We start from the raw sequence: 13623 nt of genomic DNA on the forward strand, positions 1-13623 counted from the left end.
GTTTTGTCGAGTGCAAGCTTTTTTATTATTATTATTCAGAATGACTCATAACTTTCCGATTATTAATTTTTGTGGATCGATGCAGAAAAAGAATAGTTTGAGAGAATTCGGGTGCGTCTGTAAATCATTTTTTTCACTTTTCAATTAGGTTTTTCCATGGCTGAGAGCTCAAAAACAGCAAGAGCGATCATTTTTGCCAATGTATGTAAAACAGGCCGCACTAAAGCAACAGTCGTACCTTTCAAGGAAATGTTTCTCATATCAAAACAGTGCTACTGATAGCTACCTTGCACAACCCTGTAGTCCCAGTAATAAGTGTGATGAGGATGTGTCAGCAGCCCACAGCGAGCGTCTGACGTTTTATCTGTGCTCGAGAAAACCACACTGTTGATTGTGTTTTGGCAGATTTGTGATCGTGAGTGCCAAGCCCTGCAGGTAAAGCGCTTCAAACAATCGGTTGGCGATGAATGTCAGGTTTTGTCAGGCTCCGCTGTTGGCCTGAGGGGCACATGTTGTTTGTATTTCTATCACAACCAAACTAACTTTCGTCTCCGTACGGAGTGGAAATGCAAACAATGGGGTCTTGTTGTCTGCGAGGCATGTCAGGGCTTTTTCATGATTTGTGATTGATTCGCAGTAGTTTTGTCTGACAGTGTTGAAGTTAGGTTTCTAAGTCTGATTCTTTCTTTCGTAGGGAGCGCCGGGACGTCCGTCACGTTCAATAAGAACGGAGATGCACCGGGACGGTACGATCTTTTCCAGTACCAGATGAATATCAACAGCACTCCCGGATATAAAGTTATTGGACAGTGGACGGAAAGTCTCCAACTTCACGTGAGTAAATTTGATCCGCAAAAGCATTGTCATGAGAAAATGTGGTTCAGATTCATCCATCAAATGTTTGCAATATGACTTTGTTGAGTTAGTGACAATAAACTTGCATTTTAGGTTTTACTTTCCTAATTGAGAAAACAACTAATAACACCTAGTGAATGTGCCATTCATACTCTTCTTTCTTCTTCTTCTTTTTTTTGTTTTTGTTTTGTTTTCATTGTGTTGGTCTAGTTGTGTTTTTACACACCTTAATAGTGTTTATATTATTTATTATTCTATTTCATTAAAATATTAATTCATTCATTTATTCATTGTTCTACACAAATGTTTTTCCTCCATATTTTGCTATTTATCTAGTTTTCTTTTTCATTCATTCATTCATTCATTTACATTCCTTAAATGTAATGTCATTTATATTATTTACCATTTTTTCAGAAAAGTGAGAAAGTCATTTATTCATTCATTCATTCATTCATTCATTCATTGTTCAACACATATTTTTTCCCTCCACATTGTTTGTATTTAGGTAGTTTTGTTTTTAGTCTATTCATTCATTCATTCATTCATTGTTCTCTACATATTTTTTTCCCTCCACATCAGTATTTTTTTCTTTTTAGGCTATTCATTCATTCATTCATTGTTCTACACAGATGTTTTTCAACTCCTCATTGTTTGTATTTAGTTAGTTTTGTTTTCATTCAGTCATTCATTGTTTTATACATATTTTCCCTCCACATTGTTTGTATTTAAGTAGTTTTGTTTTTAGTCTATTCATTCATTCATTCATTTATTGTTCTACACAGATGTTTTTCCCCTCCTCATTGATTGTATTTAAGTCTTTTTGTTTTCATTCATTCATTCATTCATTGTTCTACACAGATGTTTTTTTTTTAACTCATTGTTTGTATTTAGTTAGTTTTGTTTTTATTCATTCATTCATTCATTGTTCTACACATATTTTTCCCCTCCGCATTAATTTTAAGTAGTTTTGTTTTCATGCATTCATTCATTCATTCATTCATTCGTGCATCTATTCATTCATTTATTGTTCTACACAGATGTTTTTCCCCTCCTCATTGTTTGAATTTAAGTAGTTTCATTTTCATTCATTCATTCATTCATTCATTCATTGTTCTAAACAGATGTTTTTCCCCTCCTCATTGATTGTATTTAAGTAGTTTCGTTTTCATTCATTCATTCATTCATTCATTGATTGTTCTACACAGATGTTTTTCAACTCCTCATTGTTTGTATTTAGTTAGTTTTGTTTTCATTCAGTCATTCATTGTTTTACACATATTTTTCCCTCCACATTGTTTGTATTTAAGTAGTTTTGTTTTTATTCTATTCATTCATTCATTCATTTATTGTTCTACACAGATGTTTTCCCCTCCTCATTGATTGTATTTAAGTCGTGTTGTTTTCATTCATTCATTCATTCATTCATTCATTGTTCTACACAGATGTTTTTCAACTCATTGTTTGTATTTAGTTAGTTTTGTTTTTATTCATTCATTCATTCATTCATTGTTTTACACATTTTTTTCCCATCCACAGTGTTTGTATTTAAATAGTTTTGTTTTTAGGCTATTCATTCATGCGATTATTCACTCATTCATTTATTCATTCATTCTGTTATTGTTCTTCACAGATGTTTTCATTTTCTTCCACATTTTTTGCATTTATTTAGTTTTGTTTTAAGCTATTCGTTCATTCATTCATTCATTCATTCATTCTGTTATTGTTCTACACAGATTTTTTTTTTATATTTTCTTCCACATGTTTTTCATTTTTCTAGTTTTGTTTTTAGGCTATTCATTCATTCATTTATTCATTCATTCATTCTGCTATTGTTCTACACATTTTTTTTTTTTTTTTCCTCCACATTGTTTGTATTTAAGTAGTTTTGTTTTTAGGCTATTCATTCATTCATTCATACATACATTCATTCATTCATTCATTCATTTACATTTCTTACATTTAATGTAATTTATTTTATTCATAATTTTGTTTCAGAAAAATTTCTTCATTCATTCATTCATTTACTTTTTATGTTATGTTGTTGCATTTATTCAGCTATGTTTTAGGCTGTCATTCATTCATTTATATACTTTACATTTTTATATTATGAGGGAACAAATGTTCTTTTTTCATATCTAGTTTACTTTTATAAATTATTTGCTTGTTATTAATATTAATGTACATGTAATAGTAATATTTAACCATCCATATTATTCTGGACTATTTATATATTACTTCTTCCTCCATTTCTTTTATTGCTCTGCATTTTATAATCGTTATTTACTCTACTTACATGTGTCTGTTTTTTTTCCCGTTATTTTAATTCCGATGGTTCAGGAAGCTCTTTCTACACCCAGCAGTTGAGCACAGCCAAGCGTAGCAGTTAAATATAATATAATTTAGTCCAGATAATTGCTAGGGACATTTAAAAGATTCATCTTAATAGCCAGAGCTTCATAAGACCATAACCTCTGATTGAACCATAGATTATACGTTAACGTATATGAGAAACCCTCGCCCCAGGCAGTACAGGTTATTATATGTGCATTAATAATATCAGCAATCTGTTCATGTCTATGCATGCTGGGATTATTGAGCATGCACATGGCAGCAATAAATAAAGTTCAATTCAAATAAAGCAAAATCAAGTTGCGCTCATACACAGCCTGATTATGAAGTCTCAGTCTTAGCATTACTGTAAATCCGGACGTACACTGGGCGAGTTTGGGAGGCCGTGAGCCCCTTGTATACGTTGCAAGTCAGTAAACCTAATAATCTTGTCCAAGCAGTTAGTACACAGCACGAATATACTGCATAGTGAGCCAGCGGTGATTACATAAGCTTTGGTGCTAAACACGGACCTTAGTGTTTTTAGTATTGCTGCAGTAACTTAGGATGGAAAAGGAAACAAACAAAAAAGACAGCTGTGCAGATGATTTGGTGAATAGCAGTGAACAGCATGGCAATTCTGTTCAACAAAAACAACTGGAGAGTGTTTTGTGCATGCGTCAGTGTATGCACACGCTATAGACTAGTAGTCTATGTGATGTGGTTGTGTATGATTTATGAATGGGGAGATCCAGTCATTATGAATGTTTTGCCAGTCATTATCACATATTCGGGCCTTTAGCGACCCAGACCTATATATCCAGCACGGATGGATCTCTAACTTCTGCTATAGCAAAAACTCTCTTGATATTCACTTGAACAGTTACAGAAGAATAAAATAAAGCATATGTTGTTACCTTTTAAAACTTAGAAGGGTTTAATGTGAGCAGATGATTTTACCATCGCTGTCATCCTCAGAGCACACTTCCACAGTACATTCAGCATCTGCCTCATCTTTGCGATCTCAAACATATTCTTATAACTATCATTTTCAATGACTTCAGAGTCAGGATTTTGATCGCTGGCAGCTTATTCACCTCATCTACCATCAAATAACAGTGACATTTAAATTTTATGTCATACAGTAATAGCTCTGCAGTAAAGCCATTCAAGCCAATTCAATTTTTGCTGATCATATTCTTTTGTTTTATGCCTGCGATAATTAGGAGTGAAACATCACGTCATTATTGTCTATTAAACAGTGCCACCTCGAGGAATAAAGGGGGATTGCACATATTGAGTCATCAGATATTTACATATTTTTGCACACGAGAAACATACTTACACTATTACACACCTCGGGTCTCTAGTGACCCTATACACTTTTTACAAAAAAGTAATCAGAAAACAGATATTGTTTAATATTTTGTCATTTGTTTCTGTTTATATTGTCTATAGTGAATAGATTGAGGAATACCAAGAAAGTGTTGTGATACTTTGTTTTATGTTTGTTTTTTGTGTTTTATTGTTATGTCTTGCTTTTTGTTTTGTTTTTGTGTTGTGTTGCTTTGTTTAATGTTCGTTTTTTTTTTTTTTTGTTGTTGTTGTTGTTTTGTTTTCTGTTGTTTTTAATTGATGTTTTGTAATTTGTTTTTTTTTTTTTTTTTTTTTTTTGGGGGGGGGGTATTTTTTGTTTGGTTGTTTTGTTTTGTGTCTCATTTTTAATTAGTTATTTTGTTTTGTGTTGCACTGCTTTGTTTTATGTTTGTGTATCTTTGTTTTTAAAGTTTTTAATAGGTTTTTGTCCTTTTGGTGCTTTATGTTTTGTTTTGTGTTGTTTTGTTTTATGCTTTTTTTGCGATTTTTGTCCATTTTGTCCATTTTGTTTGTTTTGTTTTGTTTTGTTTTGTTTTATGTTGTGTTGTATGGGAGCAGGTTTTCACCACCGAATAACAAAAATATCACAATTACCATTTTTAATATCTCATAATTCAGACTTTTTTCTCACATTTGCAAGTTTACATCTCACAAATCTGAATTTTGTCACAGAATTGCATGAAATACACCCGAGAAATAAACTTTTTTGTCAGAATTATGCAATATAAATTTGCAGTTGCAAGATTACACTTATAAAATTCTTTATATATTTAGAGTTTATATCTCACAATACTGACTTTTTTTCTAGCTATTGCGGGATATAAACTTATGACTTTTTTTTCTCAGAATTATAAGAAATAAACCCGCAATTGGTGCCATTCTGAGGGGAAAAAAAGTCTCAGACTTTCGCAATTCTGACTTTCTAACACACAATTGCGAGAGAAAAAGAAAGTCACTATTGCGAGATATAAACTCGCAATTCTGAGAAAAAAGTCAGAATTTTGAGTTTATATCTTGCAATTCTGAATTCTGAACATTTTAAAATTAAAGCTCGCAATTCTTCGTTTTTTTTTTTTCTCACAACAAGTTCATATCATGTAATTCTTAGAGTCTGACTTAATTTTTCACAATTAAATCATGCAATTCTGAGAAAAAAGTCAGAATTGTGAGATAAAATGTTGCAATTACCTTTTTTTTAACCTTTCATTCAATGACAGAAACAGGCTTCCATAGTTTTGCTTTTGTGTGTGTTGCTTTTTTAAGGTTTGTCCTTATACAGTCACTGAGAAAGTAGGTTTAATTTAATATTTTACGATTTTGCATGACCCAACTCTTACTATTTCACCATTTCTTACCAATTATTATCAATCCACATGACACTGGGTAAAATTAACTGACATTAAGTAATGTATTGCAATTTATAATACGTTCATACACTTGCGTAAAATATCTTTTTGCTTTTAGTAATGTGTTTCAAAGTCCTTTAAACACTGGTGGATAGTCTACTCTTTGCAATTAAACTTTTTAGATTAGCTCCTTGTTAACTGTAATTGAAAATCATCCGTTATAATAAAACACTTCGTCCAAGTCATAAGAGACATTCTAGTTGAGATAAGTGTTAATGACTTAGGTCACTTGAATTATTTTTATTTTATATATTTTATTTTTGTAGTGATTAACATCAGAATTGATACAGCAATTGCTCTTGCTGTAGATAAAGGATCAGTGTTTCACTTTTGTCATTGTTTGCTTTACTTATATTGAAATTCCATTGAGAGGTTCATTATTAATTGTTCTAAAACTGCTAGGAAAGGATTTGATGTCATGTGACGCCTGCTACATCTCATTAACAACAGCTCAGTGTAATTCCCTGGCATTTGGTTGTAATTCATCCTCTTTTATTTTCCATGAAGGCAAAGAATAATTTGTTGCGGGAAGTATGTGTCTCCTCATACGTACTTAATACTTGTCAGGCTGTCTTCTCGCCTGGCCTCAATGATGTTGTAAATGCATTTGTCTTGCGATGTGGGAATCCTTTTTATGCTCAGCCTCTGAGAAGCCCGTATTATTAGAGGAGAGAAGAAGGGAGAAAGTGGGGGTGAGAATGCTGTCCACTTGTGATTCACATCTCCAGCCTCCGTTGAGTCACAGATGAGGAGTCTGACTGAGTTGTCTCCAAAGATCGCCTACGGCTCCTGCAGCAAATGTCATTTACGCCTCAAGCCCCGTCCTCAGCCCTTCATAGAGGGGAAATCGAGGAAATGGTGAGAGAGTGCCACAAACCGTCCTACAGGGATTTCTTGTCTTTCCACGTTGCCGAAGGAAGCGTCGCTGCTTCCTGTAGTTCCTCGACAAACTGCTGATCGTGCAAGAATTTTGGAGTATATGCAGATTAGATTTAGCAAAATGGCCTGAAGCGTATTCTACGCACATTTCGCAAATTTGCGAAACAAACATTTCTTTTTTTTTTTTTTAATTTTCTTTAGGTGACATGATCAACACACAAGGATTCTACTGATATTAATTGATTCTTATTTATAGTGTGCATTAATACTAATAAATAATGGTGTTTTCTATTTTCTATTATTTTATTTTATTATGATTTTATTTGCTACTCTATTCAAATATGTGCAAGCTTTATTTGACTCATCGTCATGCTTCATTGCAACAAATTCGCGATTTAATTCTGTTGTAAATTTTTAAATCATACTTTCTGTTGAAAAAAAAAAAAAAATATATATATATATATATATATAATTATAAAGCAAATAACATTTTATATAAGATATAGTCAAACCATTTTATTTATTTTTTGTTTGTTTATTTATATTTTTATGAATCTTTTTTTGAAATCTGGTTTGGGGGGAAATCGCACAATTGACTATTTTCATCCTGTAAATTTTGTAACACCTGGTATTTTTAATGTGACAAGAACTTCCGTGACTCTTTTAGTCTTAACAAATGCAGTGTTATTTGTTCTTAAATTTTTCTTTTGTGCATTCAGTGTGAAAAACATTGCATGTTAGCATGTATTAGCTGTTAGCATGCTAAACTGTGGTGAATGTTTCAAAATCAAGACTGGATAGCTTATTTTCATGTCAAAGTGACAGAAAACAGTCTGAGGTGTCTATAAATGCCTTTAAATTTTGTTAAAAGGATGGAAATTGCACACTAATTGCATTCTTAGCGTTACCATGTTCCACATCTCACGTTAGCATGTTTTAGACGTTAGCATGCTATACTGTGGGAAATGTTTTTAGATTTTGTAAAAGAATAGAAGCTGTGCACTAATTGCAATCTTAGCATTACCACAAAGAAAGCTATTACAGTTAGTGTAAACTGTTTCTGTGGTCAGTTTCCTTTATCGTTGTAAAGAGCAACAGTTTAAAGAAAATGATATGCTTATAAAGTGCAGTGTCATTCGCGTCTGGCATTCTCTTTTTGTTGGCGCTCACAAAAACATCTCACGTTATACTGTGGAAAATGTTTTTAAAATCAAGACAATATAGCTTATTTTTCATGTCAAAGTGACAGAAAACATTCTAAATTACCCATAAATGTTTTGAGTTTCTCCAAAGCATGGAAGTTTTGCGCTAATTGCATTCTTAGCATTACTACAAAGAACACTATCATGGCTGTTAGCATAAACTGTTTCTATGGTCAGTTTCCTCTATTTATCATGGTGAAGAGCAACAGTTTGAAGAAAATTATATGCTTATAAAGTGCAGTGTCATTGTGTTTGACATTGTCTTTTTGTTGGTGTTCACAAGAACATCTCTTTAGCTGTTAGGATGCTAAACTGTGGGAAGTGTTTCTAAAATCAAGACAAGATAGCTTATTTTATGTCAAAATAACAGAAAACAGTCTGAGGTATCTATAAATCCTTTTCAATTTTGTGAAAGAATAGAAATTGTGCGCTAATTGGATTCGTAGCATTACCACAAAGAAAGCTATTACGGCTGTTAGCATAAACTGCTTCTATGGTCAGTTTCCTCTATTTATCATGGAGAAGAGCAACTGTTTGAAGAAAATGGTATGCTAAGCAAGTTATGTGTATTTCTACATTTACAGTCGTTTTAATGACAAGAAGAAACAAAAAGAAAATGATATGCTTATAGTGCAGTGTTTGACAATGTCTTTTTGTTGGTGGTCACAAAAACATCTCACTTTTAGCCGCTAGCATGCTAAACAGTGGGAATGTTTATAAAACCAAGACAAGATAGCTTATTTTTTATGTCAAAGTAGGTGCGTTTCAATTACCCTTCAAGATACGCAAATTTAAATTGTGAATTGAAAATACTCCTAATGGAAATGCGTCAATTTCGTAAAACTCGCTCAATTCGAAAAAGGAATATTTCGCAAAACTGCAATGGAAATGGCTTTTTCGCATTTACAGGTCACATGGCACATGTAAAAAGTCATATGATCATTCCTCAATGTACTATAAACTCCAAGAAACACTTCATATGTAGCCGTTCTCAAGTATAAGGGGCTTTCGCTGATATTAATGCTTAGACTGTGTGCGCTGCATGCATCTGCGGCATGTAATGGCTCCGACACGGTCACCGGAGCTGATGTTATGTTTATACCAGCAGCACTGCACACGTTTCTAAAGCGGCTTTCCACGCTGCTTCTGTAAAGATATACGTGTACGCCTCTTTTGCTTAAATAAGGCCAAAATCCATCCAAATCCCACCAAAATCCGTTGCCATGACTTTTCGCGAGAGGAACAAATTACATTTTAGTCACATAACAGCGGTTAATGGAAGCATTGTCATTTCGCAATACTTTCGACATTTATATAACATCGCCAAAGTTTTGTGCAAATCTGTAATGGAAACACACCTACTGACAGAAAACATTCAGAATTATCCATAAATATTTTGAGTTTTGCCAAAGGATGGAAATTTTGCGCTAATTGCATTCTTAGCATTAGCACAAAGAACGTTATCACGGCTGTTAGCATAAACTGCTTCTGTGGTAATTTTCCTCTATTTATCATGGCAAAGAGCAACTGTTTAAAGAAAATGATAGTTTACAGTTGTTTTAATGAAATTTGAAGGTAACTCTATCACCCCCTAGAGTGCTGAGGCTTGTTAGCACCACAAGTAGGGATCTGTCTCTAGGGATTGTGTATATTTTAAATGTGGCAAGAACTTTTAGGCTTATAAAGTGCGTGTTTGGCATTTTCCTGCTGAAAAACAAACAAACAAACAAACAAACAAAAAAACAGCTAAAACCAGCCTAAGCTGGTTGGCTGGTTTTAGCTGGTCAGCAGGCTGGTTTTAGCCACTTTCAAGCTGGTCTTAGCTGGTCAGGCTGGGAGCTAAAACCAGCTACTTCCAGCTTAAACCTGCTAAAACCAGGTGTTAGCTGTTTTTTTCAACAGGGTTGTGTTTGAGATTTTCGCTCTAATTGCATTCTTAGCATTACCACAAAGAACACTATTATGGCTGTTAGAATAAACTATTTCTATGGTCAGTTTACTCTATCATTGTGAAGAGCAACAGTTTTAAGATTGGTCATTTGTATTTGATATTCTCTTTTTGTGACGATGCTCACAAAAACATCTCACGATAGCATATTTTAGCTGTTATCATGTTGTGCTAACTGCATTCTTGGCATTAGCACAAAGAATTCTATCACAGTTGTTAGCATAATCACAACAAAGAGCAGCAGTTTGAGGAAAATCTTGTTGTGCAAGGTGTTTTGTGTGTGTGTGTGTGTTTGTGTGTGTGTATCTACGTTTACCATTTTTAAGACAGCTTTTTGAAAGATAATGCCCTTGAGTAATAAGGCTTGTTAGCGCCACAAAAACTCATCTAAGTCACAGATGATGATCTGTCTCAAAGGATTGTGGGTTTCGTAATGCACCGAGAACTTCTATGGCTCATCTATTCTCAACATCACTCATTCTCAACATTTTCTTGATATTTTATGCTAAGAAGATGAAAAACATCTTGCATTAACATATTTTAGCTGTTAGCATACAATGCTGTGGGAATGTTTCCAAAATTGAGAATAGACAAGCTGGCTTAGTGAAAGAAGTCACTCTGGATGATCCATTAATGTTTTAAAATTAGCTAAAGGATGGATGCTAATTGCATTCTAAGCATTAGCGTTAGCACTGTTAGCATAAAGCGTCTGCTTCTGTGGTCTGTTTCTTCTATTGTCACGGCAGAAAGCAAGTTGTTCCCTTTCCCACATTTTCAGTCCGTTCCTACATGTTTACTTGTGATTTAATGACATTTGAAGGCAACTCCATCGCCCCCTTGAGTACTGGAGCTTGTTAGCGCCACAATAGCTCCTCTGAGTCACCGATGAGGATCCGTCTCCAAGGATCGCCTACGTCTTCCAAAGCAAATGTCATTTACGCCTCATCCTCGGCTCTCCCCACAGAGAGCATTGAAGAAACGAAGAGAAAGTCCCGCAAACGGTCCTGCAGGGATTCTGCGTCTCTCGTCAAGCAGCAAAAGTGTCCCTGCTTTTGGCGGCGTTTCAGAAAGCGTCAAGAGATGTTTTTTCCCTCACTCTCTGGGCACAGACGGCCATGAAAGGTCATGTTGCAATGAGCTGTACTGGGAACGCTGATACTGAATGCACACCTACTGACTCTTATCGGATGCTAGCAGGAGACAACAGCGGGTTGTTGGGTTTATCCTCTTTCCTTAGTGGGCTTGCGATAAAAGCCTGAGTTGAATCCATTCCCAGAATTACGGTGCAGTTGCTTATTATTGAATTCATCAGGATGTGCTGTGGAAAAGAGCTCTAATGTGTTTTTTTGCTTGCTGCAGAGGAATTAATATTTAATGACATTACGCAATCTTGATTTGCCTAGGATTTGCATTTTTGTAAAAGCTCTGAATTTTAAAACAGGGAGCTGGCTTGCTTCTGCAAACAGCTTTGGTGCATCACATCAATGCACTTTCTACCTGCGGATTGCCACACACCTTTTTCTTTTTGGTTCAGAAGATTTCTTGACGCAATGTGACAGATGAGTCAGCGAGTGCAGAAATAAGCTACAAATGAGCAGATTTTCTTGGAGAACCGTGTAAAATGTTCCCACCAACTTGTCTGCTGCGTGATGTGAAACAGTCACAGGTGATTGGAGGATACTCGGTCATGAGTTAGATTTTGGACCAATGAGATTTGACTTTGGTTGGGGCTTGAGTGATGATCTTTTGCAGTGTTCAAGTCATTGCCTTTGCCTTGATGAGTCAGATGAAAGGTGTCGTGAAAAGTCAGACAGACGCTCCCAGAGATGTTGACCTTTGCAAGCTGGTCACACATCCTTCACCTAATAAAATGTCTGGTTTTAGATTTTATAGATGTTTTCATGGGTTTTTAGATGCAATATTCAAGCAGGCACTTCTACTTTAAGTAAAACTTAAAGGGAACCCTGGGTCTTCAGACTTGTATGGCTTAATATAACATTAATGATGTCTCTTACTGAAACATGTAGTAGAAAACCCATGAAAGATTTACGTTGAAAAACCAACATTGTTTTATACATATTTTGGACTATAGGGGCCCAATTATTTTGATGCACTCGGTCAGCACCTGGCGCTACATTTTGTTATTTTTACCGCAACTCACAACTCGAAGGGCAACAAGAGACGTGAAGTAAGTCTTCACTGCTTTCCTAGTGATAAGAAGAAGATAAAAGAATTAGAAAACTTACCAAAGACCAGCGTCTTTGTTCTCTCCACTTTAGCCCTGATGCCTTTGAGGCTTTTAGTCGACCACAGACAACAGAGACAAGAAACGCTAGATGCCATCCTGGCAGGATGTAAACATGCTGACGCTTGTCATGATGACGAAGTTACTGAAAGAGATTCTCAGCATGGATTTCACTGGATGTCCAAGGTGTTTAGTCTCCTTGTAGGGAAAAATTGATGGTACAGCATTTGGTTTAAGCCTATGCTTATATCCATCGCCACCTATAAACTCTTTCTGTAGCTGTGGTCACCGTATCAGTATTTTATTTTGCAGGTTGTGATGCAGTAAAAATAGCAACGAGTAGCGCCAGTATCTCACAGAGTTCAACTATTTTTCATCATCAAAATAATGGAACCACCCAAAGACCAAACTATGTATAAAACTATGTTTTTTTTTTGTTTTTTTGTTTTTTTTAAATAACATAAATCTTTTATGGGTTTTTTACTACATATTTTAGTAAGAGACATCATTTACGTCATATTAAAGGAGACTTCCAGAACAAAAATTTACATATAATGTACTCACCTCCTTGTCATCCAAGATGTTCGTGTCTTTTTTTCTTCAGTCGCAAAGAAATTATGTTTTTTAAGGAAAACATTTAAGCATTTTTCTCCATATAATGAACTGATATTGTGCCCCGAGTTAGAACTTCCGAAATGTAGTTTAAATGCGGCTTCAAACGATCCCAAATGCGGTTGTAAACGATCCCAGCCGAGCAAGAAGGGTCTTATCTAGTGAAACGATCAGTTATCGCTGCAGAAGCTGACCCAAAGTGAACATGTAAAGAAGATCAAACACACTTAACATAAAAGGTAAAACAGTGATATAGGACGATTTTGAAGTTGAGGGAGAACATGAGATGGGAGTTTTTCAACATACCCTAACTGTCATGAACCAGAACAAAAACAAAAAAAAACAAAAAACAGATCAGCAGAGTAAGGCAAGACGAGCATTTGACATTAAAAAGTATATAAATTGTATTATTTTTTTATGAAAATAATGATCGTCTCATTAGATAAGACCCTTCTTCCTCGGCTGGGATCATTTACAATTGCATCTGGGGTCATTTGAAGCCGCATTTAAACTGCATTTTGAAAGTTCAAACTCGGGGCACCATATCAGTCCATTATATGGAGAAAAATCCTGAAATGTTTTCCTCAAAAAACATAATTTCTTTACGACTGAAGAAAGAAAGACATGAACATCTTGGATGACAAGAGGGTGAGTAAATTATCTGTAAATTTTTGTTCTGGAAGTGGACTTCTCCTTTAAGTTACAAAAGTCTTAAAGCAGGGGTGTCGAACTCAGTTCCTGGAGGGCCGCAGCCCTGCACAGTTTAGATTC

The 13623-nt window shown here is 34.8% G+C and overlaps 1 protein-coding gene across 2 annotated transcripts in view; it reads left to right on the forward strand.

Annotated features, from left to right (window-relative positions):
• Positions 1-13623, forward strand: part of LOC127153510 (metabotropic glutamate receptor 7) — a 252815-nt gene that overhangs the window by 161356 nt on the left and 77836 nt on the right. For both annotated transcript variants that reach the window (XM_051094594.1, XM_051094593.1), the window contains exon 7: positions 695-834. In XM_051094594.1, coding sequence (XP_050950551.1) covers positions 695-834 — 140 coding nt within the window. The remainder of the gene's footprint in view (positions 1-694; positions 835-13623) is intronic.

This window comes from Labeo rohita, chromosome 22, assembly GCF_022985175.1.
Source record: "Labeo rohita strain BAU-BD-2019 chromosome 22, IGBB_LRoh.1.0, whole genome shotgun sequence".
In the NCBI taxonomy this organism is placed as follows: domain Eukaryota; kingdom Metazoa; phylum Chordata; class Actinopteri; order Cypriniformes; family Cyprinidae; genus Labeo; species Labeo rohita.